The sequence below is a fragment of the Heptranchias perlo genome, chromosome 10 (genome assembly GCF_035084215.1).
Source record: "Heptranchias perlo isolate sHepPer1 chromosome 10, sHepPer1.hap1, whole genome shotgun sequence".
Classification (NCBI taxonomy): Eukaryota; Metazoa; Chordata; class Chondrichthyes; order Hexanchiformes; family Hexanchidae; genus Heptranchias; species Heptranchias perlo.
This window is the reverse complement of record NC_090334.1, coordinates 7,720,623-7,735,805: the sequence shown is the minus strand read 5'-3', so window position 1 is coordinate 7,735,805 and position 15,183 is coordinate 7,720,623. Positions and strand designations below refer to the sequence as shown.

Here is a 15,183-nt window from a genome sequence, read left to right as displayed (position 1 = left end):
CTAGCTCAGTCGAATTGCTAATGGCTTGGGAGTAGGTCACCTGCTTGTCCTTTTGGCTAAAGGTGGTATGTTACTTGAGAGATTTGGGTAAAAATAGAGTACTCACACGTCACAAAAAAATTAAAAACATGCACTGTAAAATAGCTCAGGAATCATCACTGTACCGTGTTAGCAACGTAGGAAGCCAATGTGGCAGCATAAGTATTAAATTAACTGAATTGATACATATGGGATCTCCCTTTTAACAATAAATAATTAAATTTAATCTAAATCTAATCAACTTTGTTTGCAATCCTTCTTCATTTGATTGCCATCAAAAGGAACTGGAGTAGGCCATTCAATTAGATCATGGCTAATCTGTATCTTAACTCCATCTACCCCCTTGGTTCCATAACCCTTAATACCCTTGCCTAACAAAAATCTATCAATCTCAGTTTTGAAATTTTCAATTTACCCAGCCTCAACAGCTTTTTGGGGAAGAGAGTTCCTGATTTCCACTACCCTTTCTGTGAAGAAGTGCTTCTTGACAATCACCCCTGAATGGCCTAGCTCTAATTTTAAGGTTATGCCCCCTTGTTCTGGACTCTCCCACCAGAGGAAAGAGTTTCTCTCTATCTACCCTATCAACTCCTTTAATCATCTTAAGCACCTCAATTAGATTACCCCTTAATCTTCTTTACTCAAGGGGGAAAAAAAGGCTAGTTTATGCAATCTGTGCTCATAATTTAACCTTTTTAGCCCAGCTATCATTCTGGTGAATCTGCACTACACCCCCCTCCAAGGCTGATATATCCTTCCTGATGCACGGTGCCTAGAACTGAATGCAGTATAGTAAATGGGGTCTAACCAGAGCTTTATACAACTGTAACATAACTTCTACCCCTTTGAGATAAAGGCCAACATTCCATTAGCCTTTTTAATTGTTCTTATACCTATCCACTAGCCTTTTAGTGATTTCTATACTTGGACCCCTAAATCTCTCTGGTCATCGACAGTTCCTAGCTTCTCATCAATTTAAAAAATACTCTGATCTATCTTTCTTAGGTGCAAAGTAGATGACCTCACTTGCCCACATTGAACTCCATCTGCCACAGTTTTGCCCACTCACTTGATCTCAATGTCCCTTTGCAACTTTCTGCACCCATCTACACTACTTACTGTGCCACCTAACTTGGTGCCATCTGCAAACTTGGATAAACAGCTTTCTATTCCTTCATCTAAGTCATTTAAAATTGTGAAAAGCTGAAACCCCAGTACAGATCCCTGGGGGACACCACTAGTCACGTCCTACCCATTATCCCTAATCTGTCTCCTACCGCCTAACCAATTCCCTATCCATGTCAATACGTTGCTTCCAATTGCATGTGTTCTTATTTTTGTTAACAGTGTCTTATGTGAAACCTTATTGAATGCTTTCTGGACATCCATATAAACAACATTCATAGACACTCCCTTATATTATCTGCTCAAAAAATTCAATTAGGTTCAGTAGACATGACTTTCTATCTTACAACTGACCTAGAAGTGCCTGGAAAGAAACAGAAGAATCTTCTGTTCATCATGATAACCAAAGTTATTTACCTTTACATGTTGCCATCACTGCTGCTTAGAAGTAGTTGCCGGGGTCATCCACACCCCAAGCCACTCAGTAAAACTTACCCATCATTACAATGTGCCATGTACACTATATGATATGAATGTATGTCAACATTTTATAACCAAGGTACAATTGCAAGAGAAAAATAATTACCTGACATCTCCGACAATCTGATCTGTCATCCCATTCAGACACTCCCGAAGTTCAACCACCTCTTCTTTCAGCTCTCTCACACATTGAAGTATAATATCTAACTGCTCCCATATCTCCAGCTGCTGGTCCCTCAGTGCTGCATAGTCGCTAGAATCCTCGGACACCTGCGTTCCACCTTCCCTCCGTGCTAACATGAAAAAAAGTAAATGTTTGAGTACAGGGTTAAATGAAATGTTAACCTTCTGACTGATGTGAGGTTACAGAAGGACTATAAACTTTATACTGCATTGACATGAGGTTTGCATTTAGCCTTGCTCCTCCATTAATCATGGAAGTGTTTCTCAGCTATTAAGTAACCCTCAAAGAATTCTGTTTTTACACATCTGTAAAAAAAATCAGACTTGGAGCATAAAACTAGAGGGCACAGGTTTAAAATTAACAAGCCTGTAAACAAGGCTAAAAAGGTTTGAAGAAACACTTCCCATCCTCCCACAGAGAAGTGAATATTTTCTATTTATTTGTTCTCAGGACATAGTTGACACTGACTTATTGCCCATCCCAAGTTGCACTAAGAAAGTGGTGCCGGGCCTTCAAATTGAATTGCTTCAGTCCTTGTGGTGAGGATGCTCTGACAATGGTGTTAGGCAACGAATTCCAGGATTTTGACCCAGCGACAATGAAGGAAAGACAATATACGTCCAAGTCAGGATGGTGTGCGACTTGGGATAGGAACTTGGAGGTGACTGTTTGCATGACGTTGCTGCCCTTGTCCTTCTTGGCGGTAGAAGTTGTAAGGGCTGGACAGAGCTGCATAAAATAAGCTTGGCAAGTTGCTGCAGTGCATTCAGTAGACAGTATACTAAAGTACAGTGCACTAGTGATAGAGGGGACGGATATTGAGTTTAGTGCCGGGGTTTTGATCAAGCAGGCTGCTTTGTCTTGAATGGTGGTGAGATTCTTGAATGTTGCAGCTGTACCCATCCAAGTGAGTGGCGAGTATCCAATCATACAGATGACTTGAGCTTTGTAGATGATGGAGACAGATTTAGAGGTCAATAGGTGAGCTATCCGTCATTGAGTACCCAGCCTCTGGCCCTCTCCTATAGCCATGGTGTTGATATAGCTGGTCGCATTCAGCTTCTGGTTAATGGCGACATCCAGGATGATGGGAGAATTTGGTGATTGTGGTTCTGTTAAATGTCAGGGGGAGGTAGCTGGGCCTTTTCTTGTGGAAGAGGTCATTGTTTGGCACCAATACAGACAAATGTTACCTGTCACTTGTCAGCCCAAGCCTGGATGTTGTTGAGGTTCTGTTGTATACTGTCATTGACTACTTCATCAGGGGAGTTGTGAATGGCACTGGAGACTATCAGCAAATAGTCCCAAAGAGAGGTGAAGATGGTTGGACCAAAGATGCAGCTCAGTAATGATAGCAGCTATGTCTGACCTCTGACAACCACAATCATTTTTCTGTTTAATAGGTATCATTCCAGCCACTGGAGGGTTTTCCCATTGATGAACAGACTGCAGCAAAAACAGCTGAAGAGGAGTCAATTAAGTATTTAAAAAGGAGCTAAATATCAGATTGAGATTGGTGGTTTCAGGCATAGGTATGTCGCCAAATGCTCCAAGGAACATCAATTCCTGTGATGTGGAGAGGGAGGAAGGTTGACTAGAAGGCAATAGGTTAGGGTTCGATAGTGGAGATGTACAATTGGATGAAATCCTGGTTTACTTTATTACCTTAGGTGATGGGGGAATATTTATGCAGAACTTTCCCTTAGGAGAAAGAACAGGTGGGTAGGCTCCACATTCTTTGTGAAGGAGCAGACTTAATCTGCTAATTGGACTGCTCATTCCACATTTTATTTTCTTAAAGTCTGCACTTGGTAAACTTTTGACAAGAATAAAGCTAGATTTAAAAGCTGGGTACTTGGGCAGACACCTCTATACATTTGAACCATTAAAAAAAAGCAGTTGTGAATCAAACTCCAAAGTTTCAATGCATCTTTAAGTTCAGTCAAAAACTGGAGTAGTGGGGGAAAAAAGTGAGACTTCAAAAAAATGCTGAAGATTGCCAGTACAAGCACACAAACAAACATGGATCATCAAAAGACAACAGGAAGTTAAGCTCCTACTGTATTTTTAGTTGGTATGAGAACCAACATTTGAAACAGTCACTGGTGGAAAACATTTTGCAATTTATTTATCACCTTTTAGACATGAATGTAAAATATGTTTAGATTTCTGCCCAGCTTTATATCATATTGGTAGAATTCACTTTTCCCAAGAAAATAATGGAGAGTGGGGTCTAAAGCATCAGCTGTAACCCTATCAACGAGTAACACAATCAACCTGTTCAAGTCTAGTGAGATAAGGTTATCTTTAAGTACCTACAGTCTTCTGTATGGTTTTACACCATGGTGACAATGAACATTGAGAGACAAGCATCAGTTCCCCCCAAATTACCTCATAATTTGACAGTTTTGTGGTCTTCACCAGATCATAGAGTGCACAGATAAGGAAAGTGGGCTCCCATAAAAAGGAGTATATTATTCAACTTAAAAAAGGAGTGATTTTGTACTTCTGTGATAACTTTGATGTCTACATGAGTTTTAACCACCTGAACAGCTGGTCCAAGTGTGAGGACAAACAAGGATCAGAATGCACCCCTGGCATGCAGTCAACTCAATATGGCTGCCAGCAAAGGTTTAATACAGAAGATGGATATCCATTAAATGACAGTGATCCAGGTCAAATTTCTATATGTGTGGGTCCATTTGATTCAGTTACAGGCTTTTTTCTGCAGGACATATATCAGCCACATGGTACCCTAGCCCTGGGACTACTGGATTCTAATGTTATTTCACGAAAATTGCTTTGCAATAAAACTGATTTGTTTTGGGTCAATTATTTCAGAGGTGATGGTCCCCAGTTTATCTTTTGAATGTGGGCTGTAAAATCTTGGTCAAAATTCTCAAGAATATATATCAGCCTATAGCTCCTACAAAATGATTAGGGCAGAAATCATTGACCATATCATTCTTTCCTCACAGAATATCTCCTGGACAGATCAGTAGCAGCAGGCTCACCACAGATAGTGCAATTTTCTTCCCCACTAGCCAAATTTTCAAAGACAAGTGCCAATCCCATTTATAATACTGGTTTCTTGCTCCATTCCTCCTAAGGCTTTCTCCTAGGTGACTGTGAATCCGCTATTTTAAAAAAAAAATCTGATCCCTGGATTTGTACGATGTTAGCAAGTCCCATCCCTAGTTCCACTGAGGTGGTGACAGGCCTTCTTTTTGAATGACAATAGTTGCGCTGATGGTGCTCCTATGATGTTCAGGAGGGAATTACAAAACTTCGACCCAGTGTTGATGAAGGAACAGTGATATATGTCTAAGTCAGGACGATGTACTCCTTGAAAGGGAAATTTGAAGGTGATGGTGTTTCTATGACATCACTGCTCATTCTGCTTGGTGGTAGAGGTCACAGGGCTGGAAGTTGTTGCTGTTGAAATAAGTTTAGTTAATTGCTAGTGCATCCTGTAGATGGTACATACAGCAATCACTGTGCTAGAGAGAGGTTGGATACAGAGTCCAATGGCTGGTGCGCTAATCAAGCGGACTGCTCGGTCCTGCATATTTGGAGCCGCTTGAATATTGTTGTGGTTGCACACATCAATTGGGTGCGGCATATTCCAGTAGACTCCTGACTTGAGCCTTGTAGATGGTGGAGGGGCTTTGAGAAGTCAGGAGATGAGCCATTTGACAAACAGCACCCAGCCTCTGCCCTGCTCCAGTAGCCACGGTATTGATATGGCTGCTCTGTGTAAGCTTCTGGTCATTGGTAACTCACTGATGGAGAAACTTGGCAATAATGGTATCGCTGAAGGTCAGGGAAGGTGGTTGGGCTTTTTCTTGTTGGAGGTGGTCATTGTCTGGCATAAATGTTACCTGCCTTTTCTCAGCCCAAGCCTGGTTGTTGTCTACGTCCTACTGTAGGCTTGCAGGAGCTGCATCATTATGAAGCAGGAGTTATGAATGGAGCTTAACATCGTGGAATTGTCAGCAAACAGCCCCATTCCTGGCCTCACAACAGAAGCTAGATCATTGTTTAATCAGCTGAAGATGGTTGGACCAAGGACACTGCCCTGAGGAACTCTTGCAGCAATGACTTGGGTTACAACGACCACCCTCTTATGTATCATTGAGATCAGTTATGTTAGACTTTTCCACCAATTAAATATTGGGAAGAGCTAAGCCACTGTCTTCGGTCCCCGCCACAAACTCCGTTCCTCTCCCTATCCACTGTCTGACGCTGAAACAGACTGCTTGCAACCATGTGGATCTATTTGACAGAGTTGAGCTTTTTTTAAAAAATTAGTTCATGGGATGTGGGCGTCACTGGCGAGGCCGGCATTTATTGCCCATCCCTAATTGCCCTTGAGAAGGTGGTGGTCAGCCGCCTTCTTGAACCGCTGCAATCCGTGTGGTGAAGGTTCTCCCACAGTGCTGTCAGGAAGGGAGTTCCAGGATTTTGACCTAGCGACAATGAAGGAATGGCGATATATTTCCAAGTCGGGATGGTGTGTGACTTGGAAGGGAACGTGCGTGGTGTTGTCCCCATATCCACTCCATCATCAAGACCACCTACTACCACCTCCAAAACAACACCCGTCTCTGCCCCTGCCTCAACCCATTCACTGCTGAAACCCTCATTAATGCCTTTGTTACCTTTAGACTTGACAATTCCAATGCTCTCCTGGCCAGTTTCCCACCTTACCCCCTCTGTAAACTTGAGCTCATCCAAAACTCTGCTGCCCATAACCTAACTCGCACCAAGCCCCTTTCACCCATCACCCCTGGGTTCGCTGACGTACATTGGTTCCCGCTCCAGCAACGTCTTGATTTTAATTTTCTCATCCTTGTTTTTAAAATCTCTCCATAGCCTTGTCCCTCCCAATCTCTAACCTCTTCCAGCCCTACAACCCTGCGAGATCTCCATACCCCACCAATTCTGGCCTCGGGCATCTCCGATCATCTTTGCTACACCATTGGCAGCTGTGCCTTTAGCTGCCTAAGCCCTAAGCCCCCTGGAATTCCCTCCCTAAACCTGTCCGCCTCTCACGTCCTTTAAGACGCTCCTTAAAACCTACCTTTTTGTGACACCTAATATTGCATGTGGCTCAATGTCAAATTTTGTTTGAAAATTGCTCCTCTGATGAGCCTTTGGACGTTTCACTATGTTAAAGGCACTATATAAATGAGTGTTGTTGTTGTAGTAGTAGGGGGCCTTGGTGCTCTACTCATTTAAATTAGTCTCAGCTCTCCTCTTGCATTTAGTTCTTGCATCCATGTCTGTATAAAGACCGTGACGAAGTCTGCAGCCAGTGGTTATGGCAGAATCCAAACTGGGTGTGGGTGAGAAGGTTATTGCTGAGTAGGTGTTGCTTCGTGGCACTTTTGATGAATTCTTCCTAACCTTTTGCTGATGACTGGGAGGAGGCCGATTGGGTGATAATTGTCTGGTAATTGCACAGGTTAGATTTATGCTTGTGTGGCTAGAGCATATCGTCTGGTAAATGCCAGTCTCATGACTCCACTGAAACAACATGTCTGTACATGCCTTTGACATCAGTGCCGAGTTCCTGCATGTGGTCCCATGAAGGAAGGCTGGCCAATGAAGGTAAGCCTGCCAAATGTTGCTACCCTGCTTCGTGTAGCTGAGCCATTTTATTCTTGAGCAGCCTCAGAGTTGTTGGTTCTGCATGAAAGCACTTTATTCATTAATACTCACGTCTCCCACAACTGTCCCGTGATTTTTGGCAATTTTCTGCTGGCCTTAATTTTACAGCCTGCAAGATAAACTTCTGGGTGCCGGTACAGTGTATCAAACTGTTCACTAACCCTTTACTTAATGTGACAAATATATGAAGTGGCTGTACAGTCAGAAATTGTTCAGTAGCGTTCTTATCAAGGCCAATGTTATTTAGTCATTGCTCAGTTCTCTTCCAGGTCTGCCCAGAGGAAGCCTGGGGGCTATGGTCTCTATAACCTAATGCGTTTTAGAATGAATTAATATTGCCAACTCAAGTAAACAATCAATTTGGGACTAGCTATTATGAACAGAGAAGAGTACGGAAGGACTCAACGGGTCAAATGGCCTCCTTCCATGCTGTAACCACTCTGATACTCTTGCATTTCTTCCCCTGTCTCTCCCAAAGAACTTTAACATCCAGGGTTCCACAAGACCAGTATCCTTCCATCTTTCTCTACACCAACAATGTCTTGGTGTCTACAAGATCTACAACTGATGGGTGATGGTAAAGACATCATCACCCATCAGTTGTAGATGTTGCTCAATGAAGGAACAAAACAGCTTTTTCAGGACCACATAACATTTCATAGCATGCAGCTGTAGTATGTGATCCAACCATTCACTTTAATTTCAGCAAAGATATGAAATCATTTTAAAAAATGAAACATTTCAAAAAGTTCCATGGGATATTTTTAAAATGTAAATTGCATCACAGATTAAGTTGAATTGTGCAATAATAGGATCGCAAGAATCATAGAAATTTAAGGCACAGAAGGCGGCCATTCGGCCCAGTGAGTCTGTGCCTGCCAAAGAAGAGCTAACCAGCCTAATTCCACTTTCCAGCACTTGGTCCATAGCCCTGTAAATTATGGCACTTCAAGTGCACATCCAAATACTTTTTAAATGCAATGAGGGTTTCTGCCTCTACCACCCTTTCAGGCGGAGAGCTCCAGACCCGTACCATCCTCTGGGTGAAAAAAATTCTCCTAGCTCCCCTCTAATCCTTCCACCAATTACTTTGAATCTATGCCCCCTGGTTATTGACCTCTTTGCTAAGGGAAATAGGTCCTTCCTATCCACACTATCTAGGCCCCTCATAATTTTATACACCTCAATTAAATCTCCCCTCAGCCTCCTCTGTTCCAAAGAGAACAACCCCAGCCTATCCAATCTTTCCTCATAGCTAAAATTCTCCAGTCCTGGCAACATCCTCGTAAATCTCCTCTGTACCATCTTCAGTGAAATCACATCTTTCCTGTAATGTGGTGATCAGAACTCTACACAGTATTCTAATTGTCACCTAATTAGTGTTATATACAGTTTTGGCATAACCTCCCTGCTCTTATATTCTATTCCTCGCTAATAAAGGAAAGTATTCCCTTAACCACATTATCTACCTGTCCTGCTACCGTCAGGGATCTGTGGACATGCACTCTAAGGTCCTTCTGTTCCTCCATACCTCTCAGTATCTTACCATTTAGTGTATTCCCTTGCCTTGTTTGCTCTCCCCAAATGCATTACCTCACACTTGTCTGGATTGAATTCCATTTGCCACTTTCTGCCCAGTCCATTGATATTTTCCTACAGTCTACAGTTTTCCTCCTCACCATCAACCACACGACCAATTTTTGTATCACCTGCAAACTTCTTAATCATGTCCCCTACATTTAAGTCTAAATCATTGATCCATACCACAAAAAGCAAGGGACCTAGTATCGAGCCCTGCTGAACCCCACTGGAAACAGCCTTCCAGTCACAAAAACACCCGTCGACCATTACCCTTTGCTTCCTGCCACTGAGCCAATTTTGGATCCAACTTGCCACTTTCCCTTGGATCCCATGGGCTTTTACTTTTTTGACCAGTCTATCACGTGACCTTGTCAAAAGCCTTGCTAAAATCCATGTAGACTACATCAAACCAGTTACCCTCATTGACATTTTTGAGGTGGTAACAAGGATGGTCGATCAGGTTAGTCAGACACGACAGTCCCTTAACAAATCTATGCTGACTGTCTTTGATTAATCTGTGCATTATATTTTTTTTAAAGAGCAAATCTGTAGTTGACTAATGAGCCCTAAAATACTAAATATGGTATTCTGCCAATTACACTGGCTCTCCTTCAATGCAATATTAAAGTGCAATAGTGGATTATTTTGTGGGAGTAGCAAGAAAGCAGCATCTAATAATACCATGAATTAATTTAAGGTCTGAATAATCTGCAACTTCAAACCATAATGAATTGTGCCACCGATCTCATAATTACCAAGAGCAACAATACAAGGTTATGTACGAAACAGGGGATCCCAACTCAACTTAAAATCCTGAATACAAAGGGTTTCCTTCCCCAGTGTCAGCTAACACAGTACCAGGTTCAAGTGTAACAAAAGTGAACGCTGATCAACAAAGAAAATAGCAGCAAATCTAGAACATGTACCCAACTTCCCAACTCAGAACTCACAGCATAAATCCGCATAACGTGTTCACGTCAAACAAGTCTTGGGTTAATGGCCAGTTTTACTCGCTGCTGCTTTCTTCTGAGGGCTGATATGCTATTCAACCTTGAGGCATCAAAGCCAACCCCGATCATGTCCTCACCATACACACTTCACAGCAGGAAGCAGGAACTCCAGCTGATTTATTTCCCCCCACTATCCTACTCCAGGAGCACTGTAGCCAACTGTAACACCCCTATGAAAATACATTCTCTTAAAAAAGTATGAGGGGAAGTTGTCTAGCAAGTTTTTGTTTTAAAAAGTAGATTTCTTTTCAAGCAAGATTTCTCATGCCATTACAAACAAAAATACATCCAGAAAAGAACCTTCTATTAGTCTATTTGTTTGTATTATATCTCCCACTAGAAATGTACCAGGGACCAGAATTTACTCAATAGTAATCTTTAAATAATTGAAAATGGTCATTAAAATAGCACGTTCAAGGCACAAATCCAGGGGTTTCAGATACCTTCGCTGGAATTTAAGCTATGCTGTTCAACTTATGTTTAGACATCACTCATCTATTGCAGACCATACAATAAATTTGTAAAAAATTGCTGTGTGAAGGGGGAAAAAGAATGTCAAATTCCCTCGGTGCACAACAATTAGTCATTTGCTCCTGTACACACAAATTGTTTTTAACACTGGCTGCTTGTTAACCGAATCACAAAATGCTTCAATAATTCATGAGTTACTGGATGATCAGAGATACAATGCATCTTGTACACAGATCACACAGTATACCGTGTATAGCATCCACCTTTTATTGCTTTCATTGTGAAGTTAAATCAACATAGCAATACTGGACATAGAAATCCTGCTCAGTGGACTGTGTACTATGTTTATGGGGAGGAAGGGGTGTCCCATCTTTACTGTCTGCCAAGAACAGCAGAGCAAGACACACTTAAAACAATATTATTCTGAGATTACAGTTAATGCATTACATCTGTAATTATCCAGTGAATGATCAACATATGGAATAAATGTTCAGAGAGTACTGGAGGCAAAAACCCTGGAATTGTTTAAGATTGCTACAGTGAGAGGGGGGATGTTAGGATCTCTCTGAATGGATGGATTAACATGGGCCACATCTTCCTCATGCATAATTGTCCTGTAATCATCTGACAGACAAAACTCAGAAAATTACTCATGTGTGAGCTACTTTCCAGCTTTAGCAAGCTAAAAAAAAATAACCAAAGCAATTTACCAGCTTTCAAGTTAACAGGAAGAAGTGGGTAGGGTACTTTTCAAATTAACAGCATTTCCCCCCCCCCCAAAATACTTCAAGCCTTTATGAGAAATATCAGGTCATATCTACTCGTTGCTAGGCCATTCTGATTATATCACTGATTGGGGGTGGGGAGCATATGCAGTGACTCCACTAATAGCAACTGAGCCGAAAACTTCAGACCAATCCGATAGTCAAGCTGGATGCCCAACCCCAGCAAAGCATGCTAACAGTCGGATACTCAAGAGTACCCAGCCAGTTGCGTGCTTTCTCAACTAGGTATTTGGCTGCTTAAAAATTCATACATGCCAGCCAGTGAGATTCTCAAGTGATATTTTGTTACAGGAGATGCTTTCCTGGGGTCAGCTGAGTCAAGATCGCATTTAAGGCCGGTCTGAAGTCTTACCTACCATCACGTTCCCATATCTCTTAAAAACTCTCCTTAAGCTGTGATTGTAGGACACATTTGAAAACTGAAGAAGCTCATCAGCATGTATGGGGCCAGGAGATCAGTGGCTAGCAACCAACAGCTAGACTTTCACCCATTCAACAGAATCCAATGGCTTGTTCCTCCTTTCAAGCCCTACTTCAGTGACTTAAACATATAATCTACACTGAAATTTCAGTGCAGTTCCTGTGACAACACAACATACCTTCAGTACTATCTTTTGAATGAGACATTAAACCAAGGCCTCGTCTACCTTCTCAGGTGGACATAAAAGAACTCATGGCACTATTTGAAGGAGAGCAGGAAAGTTCTCCTTTCCTGGCCAACATTTATCCCTAATTTAACACCTCCAAAGCAGATTATCAAGTCAATTATCACATTGCTGTTTGTGGGATCTTGCTATGCTGTCTACAGAACACCATTGACTGCACTTCAAAAGCAATTCATTGGTTGTGAAGTGCTTTAGAATGTCCCAAGGTAGTGAAAGGTGCTATGTAAATGCAAGTTCGTTCTTTCCTTCTCGCAGCCCTCTCAACAAAATAAAATTCTGCCTCTACAAGTGAAAATAACAAATAGATGACAAGATCATCAGTGAGTAATGGCCCATCATATTAGTAGAACTACTAACTCGATCATATTTATATCTCAACAAAGAATGTTATTGCAGTATTTCTGTAACTTAAAAAATTCAGTTGAAGTTATGACATTGGGTTGCTCACTTGACAAACATTGTATCTAATAGGTCCAAGGACATTGTCTACTGATTATATCACGAGTATGAAGAGAAATAAATACAAATAAATTTAGGCATTTATAAAGTACAAGTCAAAGTGAGGCAAAAAACAATTTATTGTTGTAGATGGGATTTCAATACAGATATGGCAGGCTGGTGCTAGATTGAAGGACTGGTGGTTATAGGACTGTCACTGGCATTGGTAGTGTTATGAGTAATTTGAGGTGGTGAATTGAGCGCATTAGTGATTTAAACATATTGCAAATTGGTAACAATAACAGACTTGCAATTATATAGGACTTTTCACAACCTCAGGACATCCCAAAGCACTTTACAGCCAATGATGTACTTTTTTGAAGTGTCATCACTGTTCTAATGTAGGGAATACACTAGATAAGCCAGGTGACAACACACCTTTCTTTATATAAAAAATCCCTCTCATCATCATTTACAGCTGGCATCTATTAAAATTCAGTGATTTTTGCCCATCAGTTCATGGCATTCCATTCAGCCTATATTTAAAAGGGGAAATAGTGGAAAGGGCATTCTTATGGGATAAACACCCCATGGAACAAAATGAGGGAAACAGGGTTGGGTTGAAGGGCACTATCATGGGTAAAACACCCCATGGTATAAACTAAGGGACACTGGGCAGGGAGGATTGTAGAGCATTCTGATGGGTTAAACACCAGATAGAATAAATTGTGATACTGGGGAAGGGGGGGGGAGGGGAAGGGGTAAAAGAGCATTTGCATGGGTTAAACATCCCATGGTATAAACTAAGTGACACGGGGGGGGGGGGTTGAAAGGCACTCTGATGGGTTAGACACCCCATGGTATAAATGAAGTCACACCAACAACAAGCCACCCATCTTTATCGCTCACCTGCATGGCTCCGTGCTTTTGCCCTTCTGGGTTTCAGTTCGTTCCAGGCAAACAGCTCACGTTTGGTCCGGGTGGTCCTCCTCCCCCATCCCTTACTGTAGACCAGATACAGCAGACTGAGGCCCGCCGCTGCCCCCACGCCCAGCCCCAGGCTCACCCGGGACCCACAAACACTAAGATCCCCACTCATTCTATTCTTACCGCTTGCTTAGACTCTCAAGGCTTATCCTGCATCACACAGAAATGGCGATTGTATTATCAAATACACAATGAGGGATTTAGATGAGGCACTTTGCTCTTTACAGAGTAGAGTCTACCTAAAGCTGGAAGATGCTAACTTTGCACCAGCTCTTGCTCTTTAAGCCCCTGCCCCTCCCCCGCCCCCTCTCCTCACGTGACGCGGCTCGAGCTCAGAACTCCAGGTAAATGATCGCCTTTCAAACCCCAACGGTCACTCTCGCGCTGGCTGGGCAGCAACTGACAGCTGCGGTATTGGCTTCATCACTCGGTTCTCCGGCGTCCCTGAGGCTCGGGTGAGGACTCCTCCATTCACTAGTATTTATTTATTGGGCTTTTTTTTGTCCTCGGCCGTCCCTGTCCCTCGCTCTCCTGTCATCCCTGGTACCCGCGCGCGCAAGCACACGCCCGCCTTCTGTTGTGAGGACCAACAAAACAGAACCGCCACCTTTGTACTGCCGAATAAAGAGTCCCCTCGCCCCCCCGGAACCACCAGAGCTCCGCCATCAGTTCCGGATCTCCCTGTCGCGGTACTTCCTGTCAAGTGAAGCTTTGGGAGCTTGTGATGGCGGCTCCACTCTTGCCATTTCGGAGGGAAAAAAAGGTCATTTGACATCTCCAAACATGCCTCGTGCGGATTGATTTATTTGTGACAACGGGGTGGTGGATGTTCAGTTCGTAGCACTCTCACAGTTAAGAGATTCAGCACTTGAGCACATAATACAGGCTGACATTTCAATGTTGAGGGAGCGCTGCCCTGTCAGAGGTGTCATTCTTCGTATGAGACGTTCAACGGAGGCCCTGTCTGCCTGTTCAGGTGGTTCTTCTGGATATTAAAGATCCTGTGGCACTATATGAAGAATATAGTCTATCCCGTTCTTACTAGGGCGCTGAAAGACACCTTAGTAAGAACGGGATATGATGCTCGACTCATCGATCGACAGTTCCGACGGGCCACAGCGAAAAATCGCGTAGACCTCCTCAGAAGACTAACACGGGACGCAACCAACAGAGTACCCTTCGTCGTCCAGTACTTCCCCGGAGCGGAGAAACTACGCCATGTTCTCCGCAGCCTTCAACATGTCATCAATGAGGACAAACACCTCGCTATGGCCATCCCCATACCTCCACTACTCGCCTTTAAACAGCCACCCAACCTCAAACAAACCATCGTTCGCAGCAAATTACCCAGCCTTCAGGAGAACAGCGTCCACGACACCACACAACCCTGCCACGGTAACCTCTGCAAGACATGCCAGATCATCGACACAGATACCACCATCACACGAGAGGACACCACCCACCAGGTGCACGGTTCATACTCCTGTGACTCGGCCAACGTTGTCTACCTCATATGTTGCAGGAAAGGATGCCCCGGAGCATGGTTCATTGGCGAGACCATGCAGACGCTGCGACAACGGATGAACGGACACCGCGCAACAATCGCCGAACAGGAGGGTTCTCTCCCAGTCGGGGAACACTTCAGCAGTCATGGACATTCAGCCACCGACCTTCGGGTAAGCATACTCCAAGGCGGCCTTCGAGACACACGACAACGCAAAATCGTCGAGCAGAAATTGATAGCC

The 15,183-nt window shown here is 43.1% G+C and overlaps 1 protein-coding gene across 2 annotated transcripts in view; it reads right to left on the bottom strand.

Moving 5' to 3' along the window:
* The window catches only part of rmdn3 (regulator of microtubule dynamics 3), a 237,618-nt gene extending 223,908 nt beyond the window's left edge, over window positions 1-13,710 (bottom strand). For both annotated transcript variants that reach the window (XM_067991187.1, XM_067991188.1), the window contains exons 1-2: window positions 13,361-13,710; window positions 1,751-1,937 (exon numbers count right to left, since the gene is read on the bottom strand). In XM_067991187.1, the coding sequence (XP_067847288.1) occupies window positions 1,751-1,937; window positions 13,361-13,550 (377 nt within the window). In that variant the 5' untranslated portion in view covers window positions 13,551-13,710. The remainder of the gene's footprint in view (window positions 1-1,750; window positions 1,938-13,360) is intronic.
* Between the last annotated feature and the right edge of the window lie 1,473 nt (window positions 13,711-15,183).